Raw genomic sequence first — 11,713 nt, 5'->3', positions numbered from 1 at the left:
AACTGTTGTTTGTAAACCAACATGTGCTAACCTCATATGCCGGATGGTTTCATACACATTACTATCTGGAAAAGTGCAGCTAGAAACTGTTTGGAAAAGAGCAGGCACTTTCAAAGAATAGATAGCGGTAATTGGACGAATGATCTATCACCATCTACCATGGGCTCACATCAACCAATCAGATCAACAGTGGGAGGATGCTACCACCAGCTGAGCCTGTTAGTAAATCAAACTCTTGCTGAAACCGGGAGAGTCGGAAAAAGCAAGAACATTTCCATCAATAAAAGCCTTCAGTGTCTTCAGTGAAAATACTCTCTGGTTCTGATATAACAGATGTTATAGCATCTATGCTAACCTTCATAAGAGCTGCCATTGTTGTTTTCAAATGTACAGGCACATCTCTTGCCAGTAGTCACACCGTAACACACTCATAAACAACGTTATAAGGTAAACCTTAACGGCCAGGTGCTGGGTTGGCTTGTGCACATGACATGGTGTACATTGATTCTGGCCAAGCATCAAAGCGTCATAGGGATTTCTCCAGAGCCAAGCACAGACCTATCAATAATGAACCCGGGGTAATCTTTGGATCTACAGGCGCAGTAGCAAAGCCCTTCTCCCCTCTTCGTGCAAGTGTGAGGCGACTGGAGTCACAGGCTCAGTAAGAAATCCCACCTCCCCAGCGACACAGACAACAAATGAAGCAGAACAGCGCTGCTCTGAACCGTTCAGCCCAAACCCCTCCACCCTGCGCTTCACTAAGAGGCGGCTCAGAGTAGAAAGCACACATTAATTAGACTTCTATCTGTACATCTCTGCTCTGCTCAATTGAGAGAGAGGAGTGAAAAGAGAGAGGATGAGAAGGGTGAAAGAGGAGAGGAGCTGTGTGCTGTATAAGCTCACGTCTGATACTGTGAATGTGAGCCAACACCTGTTATGCCTTTTTTAAAAATGTTTGTTTTTTACTTTTCTCTCTGATTTTTAAGGAGAAAGAAAAAGCAAATTTAATACCAATGTAAGTGAGTGAAAAATGAAGGTGGCCCTTGTGTGAATGCGTGTGAGTGTGCATGTCTCAGCTGGACCGAGCAGTTTGTTCTGAGAAGAGAAGGCTCGCTCATGAGTCAAAGGTCAAAATTTACAGCAAACAACTCGAGCAAAAATAGCTGGAAACCTCAACTGCATGACACCTATCACTTCTCCCAGCTCTCCAGACAGGAGTAAGCAAGCTAAGCAGGAACAGACTGTTACAAGAAGGTCAAACCCTGACGGATTCTTTATACTTACTGTATATTTTTGGTCCGTATCTATTTTAGTTGTGATAGAGCAGAGATGGGAGACTGTGAGAGATGAAAAAGGACGAAAAGATTGAGGGGAAAAAGAAAAGAAAAAAAAAATGGGGGGAGAAAGAGAGTATTCGAAAAACACATTTAGAGGAAGTGATAATGTCAATGCAAGTGAGAAGATAATCACACGCCCTTGGAGTGCAAATGAGTTCTGATTACTGAACGCGTTGTGATGGTATGACTTTGTGGTGACATCCTACACCGAGGTGGTGAAAGATGGGAGAAAGCCATTTGTGTGAGTTCATTACACTTTTACACATCTCACAAATTAGGCATGCATGAGCTGGCAGCCTTGGCAGCCAAGTCATTAACGAGCAAGTGCTGAAATTTGTTTGGTAATTTTTTAATTCTTGATTTTCTCATTAATTGTTGCGTATGTTACATCAGCGACACATGCAATCTCTCACGTCCGCTCAGAGCGCGGCTCACGAGGGTCGTATTGAGACAAAATACACTAAAACAAAACTATAAAAGAAATGCTCCGTCGAAAAATGTAGTTATATTATCGTCTCCTATCTAAGTCAGAACACCAGTGTTGTTTATAATGTCTGCTTTGATGGAGCACGTTAGAAGGAACACACACGGTTTGAGTTATGTACTCTACTATTTATGTTTCTCTGCTTATTTGTTAAGTAGTCCAAACATGTTGCTCCATTAATCCCACATAATGACTGATTAAGTGTGTGTGGTAATTAGTGTCTTTAGGCACCTGTAGCACTTCTGTAATTACCCCCCTGCTGTTGTGATGTATTTTCCAGTAAAAAAAAAAAAGTCACACCAGACAGCTTCTCCAGCAGTCTGCCTCAGTGCAGCTACTGATTTCAAGCACTTTCCCAGAAATTGCAGTAAGTCACACATGTCCTGCAGCTATTTAATATCTGTATATGTTTTTTTTTGTTTTAATGCATGAAATGTATGTTTCTTTCTGGCTAAAAACAACTTGAAACAAATTGTTTAGCTCAAAGCCGAGACTTGAACTCACTATTGAGCATTGTGACTCATTAAGATGTGGTAATAATTGGATCGCAGGGTTTGAGGATAATCAGACGTACTAGCAACTGTTAAAATGCTCATCATTTACAGTGATTCTCAAAAAAATATTCTTATCTGCTCACTTTAATGAGCGTTACTTGAGAAGACTCCACTGTCTCGATTTAATGTTTGCACATGTGCTCTTAATGTCAGGTCTGATTCTGCAGGTGCCCTTAATCAAAAGCAGATAGGCAGCTATTGTTAGAAGGCAGGAAAAATACCCCCGTTTTTAAATGTTTTAGTTTTTTTTTTAACTGTCACTACAGTGTCACTATTACATTAGTTGATACAGGGCACCTGATAATTGTTTGTCAGATATTTATTTATTTTTTTTGTTTCAGCTGCTAGATTGATTTCTGGTTGAAATGTTAGAAAATATGTATTTTTATCCCAAAAAATCAGGTGCACTTGCCGCGAAGCTGGTATGAATTAGTCATAAAATCAATTTCTGTACTTTTAGCTCTAATATCTTCAAATATGCAATCTGGGGCCAAACACTATGTCTGGATTAAATTGCAAATATCACCCATCATTTTTCTCATGCTTGTGTAGCCAGATAAAAGCACCGAATGACTTGTTAAAAGGCACCAGAATACAGAAAATCACATCAACTGTGTGAAAACATTTTCTAGGGAGAACCCAGACCCCTGTTAGATTGTCCTACCCACATTTTAAATGCTTACTTTCCCATTCACAACACATCCACTATTAATCCATCTGCTATTAGCAAATGTTCATTTTTATGACCTGGACCGCAGCGCCCAGTGTGCAAAATATCCACGGTGCCCATGAACATAACTGTGATCCACACGTAATTGCAAAAGGTACGTCTATGTTTGCAATTTATAGGTAAATCAGGAACTACATGTACATGATTTAAGTTGCATGCAGTACTATAATATTATTTAGGCCTATAACATTTTAACTGTCTTCTCTGTGCTGGATAAACCCAATCAAGTCGTGTTTACCAGTTTAAATATCTTTAAAGTGGATGATCATTTTTTATCAAGGCTCATCTCAGGAAAAAATCTAATAGCTGGGATCTGTATCTGGTTAACTGTTGGGTTTTGCAGATTGTGTGAGTTAAGTTGAAGTTGCATTCCTCATTGGACATGACCTACTTCTGATCCTGATCATTTCTTTTCATGCAAACGAAGCTGCTGTTATACGCGTTTCTGTGTGAACCGTAGCCTTTAAGCTCAAACTGCACCTATGCCAACAGCCAGTTAGTACACTTGAGCATCGAGTCTGGAAACGAGGGGGGTTAATGGGGGCAGTGTGGCAGACTAGTTCTTGGCTGGGAGAGGTAACTTTCTGAAGCCTTTACACAACTGATGATAATGAAACATGCAGCCTCAGCCCTGCATAATGACTGTGATGGACCACGGGTGATGGATGATGGACCATGAACACAAAAGCCTTTATAAATAGTTGCCATTTTAGTTTGAGAAGCCTTTTGAATGTGTAAGATGGAAAGCCAGCAGGTCTTTTTAAAAGAGATGGGTGTAAGGTCGCTGTAACTTCTGGCATACTGTTGTGTACTTGTGTTGTTTGTATTTTGTCTTATTCTTTTTTGCTGTGATGAAAATGTAAAAAAAACCAAAAAAAAAAACATTGCCTTTGCACAGAGCCAGGCTAATTAAAACTAACTGGCTGCTGGCTTATGCTTTATATTTAAGATACAGACATGAGAGTGGTGTTAACCTTTCAAACTCAGTGGGAATACATGTAGACTCTCTTTTCATACAACGAAAAGCAGCAACAAGCAATAACTAAACCCTTTTGTTTCATTAATGTTTATTTATACCTTTCAGAGTCATCAAATATATTTTCCTCTAAAATACTTCAGTACATGACAGAAATATACAACACCCAGCGCTGATGATACCCTTCTCCCTTTTCTCCCCATTAAAGGTGCATTTCACATCTTTTGTTCCAAAATGGATCAATACATAGGCCGCTGTATGCCGTAAAAACCTGACAGTCAGCGCGTGTACCATCACTGTGACCAATGCACTGTTTCCCAAAACCTTCTCTCAATGTGAAGACAATGGTTGTCACAGTGAGTCACAATAGGCAGGTGTGTCCTAAAAAAGTGTTTAATAAGGTTTTAAGGTGTATCCCTTTTGAAGCTGCTGGGTGAAACATTATGCCACGAAACACTGCACAGAGACTCCAGCGTGTGTCGGTCAAATGTCAAGAAGTCCACTGGAAAAGTTGAAGTCAGTAGACTGGCGAGGTGTGTGGTTTGGTGATCATAAGGCTATTTTTTATTAAACCTCATATTGAAACGGAAATGTTTCTTAAAGCAAAATGGTTAAACTTTTTTTTTTTTTTTGAGAAACCAGGGCAAGGGTCACAGTGTTTTGTGGAAAAGGTTCATTCCGCTCTGTAAATCAACCCTTTTAATAACATTTTGAGTAACTTTACAGGGAAACATTAACCTGGTTTGTTACCAGCTCTCGGACACTGATCAGTTCACATTATCTTATTTCCTACAAAAAAAAAAGAAAATAACTTTTGAACATGTACCTCTCTTTATTTCTGTTGCCAGGAGGAACACTCAATCTATCGCCCCGCTGTTGCTCAGTGTGTTGGCAGCTTGCACAGTTAAGGAGGGGGACAGAGGCAGACAGTCTCTTGCAGATCAATTCCAATCAATTCAAGACAGTACAGACAGGATACAGAAGGTGGAAGATTAACAGTCAGTTTGTCATTCCGGTTTTTATTTTTTACCTTTCTAATGGCAGAAATATCTATCTGTGAGTTGTTTGTGTGCATGTGCAGCTCTACAGGGGCTCAGGATGCAGATGAATGAGCATGTTGTGAACAGGAAGTGAGATAACCAACTGGCATTTGCTAACATTTACTCGACAAACGGGATGACGAAATTCTGTACTTTCTGGGATTTCATGGAAAAGCCGTGAGTCACTGACTTAATCTATGTAAGAGGAGGCCAACTGAAATCAATATACCTTTTAAATGAAATGTTAGAAAAGACTTTTAGACGAAGAATATGTCTGACTGTCAAACTATTGCAAGAGCATATGTTAAATGGGTATAACCGTTTTGATCAACACTCCAATCCAGTGGTGTGCCTAAAAGCTGTTTTCCAACTATCAAACAACATCAGCAGAAGAAGTCCACCAAAAAAACAAGATGAAGGAGAAAAAACTGGGACCGACTATGAGCTAAGGCGAGTTCAAATGAGACTCAGGAGGACTAAATCAGCTGTGTGAGTAAGTTGTGGAAAACGAGTGGTGGTCAATCACCGGATCAAGGCAAAAGGAAAAAAACAGCGTCCGACGATGTATCCAAGCTGTTTGTCTGTAGATGTGTGTACCAACTACCTTCGGTGGAACCAGATGGACTCGAGGTGGAACAAACTGTAACTTACATTATTGTCAGTTGAGAGTAAATGACAGGAAACCTAGCCTCATGCATCCCATTGTACCTAACGCCTACTGAACCCTGACCCTATAACGAGTTAGTACAGAAGCGTGACCTCTGTGTACCATTTCACCTGTGTCACCTGCCTGGTCAGGTCATTTCCATAACTAATTTGTGTGGTAAACATTTAACTAGTCTTCTTGTCTTTGGTTTGTCTTCATCAAAATCCTTTAAAACTGGATTTGAACTCATCTAATTAAATCTTACTTTTGGAGAATCCATCATCTTCTATCAAAGCATCAGTGTCTCAAACTGCAAGACTTAAAAGGCCTTCATGTTTGCCGCTATAAAAACCAAAGCACTGTACAGGTGATGACTTTATTGAAGTTGAGTTATATTGATGCTGTTTTCAATGTCAAATAAGTTGATCTTACACACCTCACACAACTTCTGTTGCTTGAAGTTAAACAACTCACCCTCCTGAACTATTGTGCGCTGACAGATGTGCTACACATTCCCACTGTACAGCACTGTTTGCTACAACAGAATATCACACAGTGATATTTTTATCACTGACCAAAGCTTTGTGATTTCTTTGCTTTGTTTGGATTTGAATTTTATTGACTGATGTTTTTTTTAAACTAATGAAGCACATGATTCAATTATTTCCTTCTGAAATAATGCATGTCACTTGAATTATAAGTGATGCTTTAACCATTTGTGATTTTTTAATGGCAGAAATATGCAAACCTCACTTTCTATCTATTCCAGATACAGCATGAATAACATTTTTCTTACACTCTGAATATTGTGAAATAGCAGTTACTGAACCATTATCAAAATGGTTTATTTTTAAAACCAATGACAGTAACGTGATTTACATTCTGTTGAAAACAATGTTTTCCATTTGGTAATCAAATGGGGATCGAGCACTGCTTACCAGGCCAGTTTTGAAGATTTTGCTGATTCATATTGAGAAAAAACAACAGCTACTCTCTCATTCAGGAGTTTATGACCAGTTACTTTCCAACATTGCCAGAAAAAGTCATACAATTTGTTGTCAGTCAACACAATGATAATCTGAAAGCTTAGCGATTAGGTGGACTTTTTGTGATTATGATATGACATTCTGTTTTAAAACAATGTCCTCCACTTTAGACTTGAGTTTCAAAATGTCACAAAAAGCCAAAAACACTACGACAGTGTGTGTTTCTGTATGTGTCATTTCTGAAAACACAACAAAGGTAACAGACAGTTCATGATCCCACAGTATTCTGTCGGTTACGTCACATCACATCATTCTTAATGCAATGATAACAATGTTAGTGTTTCCCGTTACTACTGTCACTGGGATAAGGTAATATGAGGAATGATTAACAGCATGATGAAATGCCATGCACATCAACGCTTAATGATACCTCTTAAATGTATTTCTAAAATGTATTTAATACTACATGGGTAACGTACTGACCCGATGTGTGCTGCTTTAGTGCTAAATAATGCTGATGGTACTGTACAACTTAACCACATGTAGCCTATTCTGTAGCCAGATAGGCTGAGTTGCACTGAACGCCTAAAACCAAACATGTTACGATGTCTTTTGGGAAAATGACACGGACGATTTGAGAGGATTACAACAAGCTGAAAATATCTGAAGCTCAGTCTTAGAGTATACGTGTGAATGCGGAATGAACAGGCTACATTTACAGTAAAGCATATCACTCACATGTACCTCTAAAATAGTTTGTATCACTCGGGTACAAACTGCCATCGCACCAAGGTACATTTATCATGACAGAGATAAAGGGAAGATACATGAGTTTGCTTACAGTAGGTTTCAAAGGCCCTCCATGTTCTCACAACACACTGCCGTCTGTGGAGTTTCACAGATCCACCCAACATGCCTCAACATGGAAAGCGTGGCTCACGACAGACTGGTCAAGCCAAAAACAGGCATATCATTTCTGTATGTTAAAAGCAATGATACAATTCGAATTGACCACAATAAAGAAAAAGCAAACAAAGACAAGAAACAAGTGCAATGATCAAATCAAGGTGACATGACAGAGACAAAAGTACGTACAATGTTGAAAGACTGATTCACATGTAATGGTAATGATGCGTACACAAGCAGATCCCTTATCAGAGCGTGGTGACTCGTGAACATGGAGTTTTTGTTGTGAGAAGCTGAAGCATGATGCAGCAGAATGCAAACATACTGTCCCCTGGTCCATTGAAACAGCGAGAGGTTTAACTGTGAGACTTTATGTATGGTGAATACATGAGTAATTAAAAATCAGTACCGACAAATGAAGAGAGATGTTCATTTTATGATGCGTTATGGACAGAATCGTTACGCTGCAGACTGAATGTAATCATAAATTGTTGGATATAGATCTGTAGATATGAGTATTGCTTAACTTTAACAATCATATCTATGTGATTATGAAAATTGTTTGCGCTACAGACATTCAATGCTTATTGGACAAAGACTCTGATATGCAATCCACAACGCACACCCGCCTTACACTCTTCTCAGTCTTTCACACTTGAGCATATGGGGAATTCACACATGACATTCAATAACCTGTGGAGAAAGAAATGCTCTCTGATCTCATATTCAACTGTACCACACCGGGCTTCTCCTTTCTTTACGGACATGTCCCGGTATTCTGTTGCGGTTGATTAATCCAGACATCTGAGTGAAGGTGTCCAGTGATGAGAGGTTAACGGTAAAGGAGCAGAAATGTGAACGTCGCATTTACCATCCATGTGTCATCCACAGATGAGACGTGCCATCGAGGCAGAGGGTGAGCCGAGGTGCCCGGCTATGATGATGTCAGCGAGGAAAACTGAGTGTGTGTTTGTACTGTGTGTGTCTGTGTGTGTGTGTGCGTTTTCCTCCTCGTGCTCAATTCAGGCTCTGGATCACAAACCATCTTCTCTTCCTCTCATAAATATTAATATAATACTTTATTATCCATTGCCCTCGACCCTTATAACGCCATAAACAAAACAAAACAGAAAAGAGCAAATTATCAAAAACATTGAATAGGTCTGACAAATTGCAACATCACATAATAAGTAGAATAAAACCCAAAGGAACAGCAGAGGTTGTATAAACGTTGTGCTTCTTTAATTTCACTTTGTAAAGTCCTCCACTGTCCTAGTTGTGTTTAAGTTTAAACTTTGTTATATTTAATATATAGAGAGATAAATGTACACGTATACTCCGCACTGAGGTTCGTCTCTTGTGGCAAGCAGAGGGCAAGCAGAGAGGCTACCAGGAGCACCCTTCTTTTCTCCTCTGTTTCTGGTTTGTCCTTTCCTCAATCCTCTCCATTCATTTCTTTATTCATTCATTCATTCATCAGTTTTTTTTTTCCATCTGTCTCTTTTGTCATTCAGTAGCTCCCGTGGTCCCAAAGGTTGGGTTGGAAAGGGCGGCAGTCTTTGTGAAAAAGAAGGATTTTTCCTCGCTTTTTTCCCTCGTTCACTTCCCGGAATCCCTGTTTCCTCATTTTATTCCCTCAGGTCCTTTGTCATCTTTGGTAGAGTGTCCGACACTTTGGTGTGTCTGGGGAATCGGGTGGGGGGGCCGTCGAGGATTGTGGTTCGAGGGAGAGGAGATACATGAGAGGGTGCACGTATGTCTGAAGAAGGTTGATGGAGGGGAGGGAGAGGTGACGAAGTGACACGTTGACATGATTAAAGTGAATCTAGTTAGATTAATAGATCGACAAAGGAGAGAAGTCCGACTGTCAAATATCATTATGTATTTTCACCTTAAATACAGTATGAGCATCAGTGGGTTATACTGAGCGTCTGGAGGGGGAAGGTTCAAAGAAAGCAGAGCAGGAGAATCTGGACAAAGACTTTATGTTACCATTTATCTACGCGAGAAGGATGAAATGGATGCATTAAGGATAGAAAGACGAGTGGAGAAGGACAAACAGTTGGGGAGACAGGTAAGTAGAGGAAAGGGCGGGGAGAAGGGGAGAGAGAGAAGTAAAAGAGCGCGAGTCAGGGCAGTGTCTGTCACTACAGACAGGTGGTGTTGTAGGAAGTGCTCATCATCTGTAGAGTAGCGACAGGAAGCAGGAGAGGCCAAAGGTCAGCCAGCTGGCCAATGGGAGCGAGTGTGATCCACCGATCAGAACTGTGGAAACAGACAACAAAGAGTCTTATTAGTTCATATAAATGAATAATGAATAATTAATGGAGGCTGGACTTCATGTCGCTGTGAGACACCAAAAGTTAGCATTTGAATCTGTGTCCGTAAGTTAACCGATGTATCGCATTTAACTTATGTCACTCAAGTAACGCCATCTTTTCCTAAACCCAACCATGGGGTTTTAAGACTTTAATTACTGTTGAATTTTTACTTTTGTGACCATGACAACGAAGGTCATCTGACTGAACTGGACTTTGCCATATGCACTGCACGTAATTTGAAAGTTTTATATTTGTTCATTAACTTTTTCTTTCATAAGACATTCCTGTAATTAGAGGCTGCCTGAGCAATTACGAAGGCTTTTTAACCTTTGAGTTTCAATTCAATGATTTTTTTCACTCATAATTTATTCTTTTTAGAAAAGATGTGAAAAAAGATGGCTTTTTGTTTGTTAATTATGGAATTAAAGAAATGGCTCAGAGGAGTCTGATGTTGTTATTGTAATTATTTCATTTAAAACAAAAAAAGCACAAATTATAAGAATTTCTCTGAAACATTTAATAATATCTGAATCATCAATGTAAGAATATTTTTTTGTTTTTCTACTGCTCTAAGTAAAAAGTGCAAATTCTACTTTATCCCCCCATTTTCTGTCTTTATTTCTTTCTCTGTCCCTTGTAAAATGCATTTTATAAACATCAAGCTAACCTTGACATTACATTAACCTCAGGCTAAGTAGATAACTGCACATGTATGTATTTATTTCCTTGGCCTGAGGCTTTTCTTTAAGCCTGAGGCTGAGCGCAGCGGCGTGTGTGATGGAAAAACCCTGGTGTGACAATGAAGTTTTCTTCTTTGTCACAAAAAGCACCATTGGAACAATACCATGTTACCAATGTTGACATCAGGGGCCGGGTTGTAGAAAGATGTAACTGTGTTTTACAATTGCGTGTGGAGGAAAGCGAAAGGCTGGAGGATAGAGAGAGAGAGAGAAGGAACTAAAAGTGAGGGGGCGGATGAGTAAACAGAGACATTCACCATTGAGATCCACAGTTTGTCATGACAGCTTTGAGATTTTAATGAGAAATAGAAGTTGCGATTGATGTCATCATCACCGATATGTGGTGGATTGTTTTTCTTGATTTCTGTCTGTGCAGGTTGTTATTGTTTATGCACAGTTGGTAGATGCACAGACGTCTTCCAAGTGCTGTAATAATTGTTCAGAACCCTTTTAATTAATTAATTAATCAATGAATTAATAATCAATTTATTTTTTCAATTAGAATTTTACAGTCCCTTATGGCAGCAGTGTACAAAAACATACTCCATCTCTTCTTTTATGTATAAACTCACTTTTATATAAAAATGCAGCAACAAATCACACACACAAGCTTCTTGTAGAGAGTTTCATAAATAAAATGTAGGTATTGTATTAAAAAAGATCAATATGATTTCATATCAGGGGTCCATCCTCCAGGCAGAAAATCAATATTTATAATAAAGCTTTGATCCGTATGCAGCACACACACTCACACACACACACACACACACACACACACACACACACACCCCACACACATAAACCTTTCTATAGTATAGTCTGCGGGCAGCACACTGAAGTGAAACATGGTGTTTTACATCTCTCTCTCTCTGTGCTGCAGAGATTGTGTGTAAGTGCTTCCGGTCTGTACATCTATCTGTACTGTCATGGAATTAAAATGGAGTTAGACAGATAATGGATTACTACGGGCATATGGAGTACAATGTGTGTTCC

The 11,713-nt window shown here is 39.4% G+C and overlaps 1 protein-coding gene across 2 annotated transcripts in view; it reads right to left on the bottom strand.

The window, feature by feature from the left end:
• Positions 1 to 4,181: 4,181 nt before the first annotated feature.
• The window catches only part of mdga1 (MAM domain containing glycosylphosphatidylinositol anchor 1), a 186,578-nt gene continuing 179,046 nt past the window's right edge, over positions 4,182 to 11,713 (bottom strand). For both annotated transcript variants that reach the window (XM_084367268.1, XM_084367269.1), the window contains exon 18: positions 4,182 to 9,924. In XM_084367268.1, coding sequence (XP_084223394.1) covers positions 9,839 to 9,924 — 86 coding nt within the window. In that variant the 3' untranslated portion in view covers positions 4,182 to 9,838. The remainder of the gene's footprint in view (positions 9,925 to 11,713) is intronic.

The sequence above is a fragment of the Pagrus pagrus genome (assembly GCF_965226575.1).
Source record: "Pagrus pagrus genome assembly, chromosome: 1".
Classification (NCBI taxonomy): Eukaryota; Metazoa; Chordata; class Actinopteri; order Spariformes; family Sparidae; genus Pagrus; species Pagrus pagrus.
The sequence above is the reverse complement of the archived record's forward strand: the minus strand, read 5'-3'. Positions and strand labels throughout refer to the sequence as shown.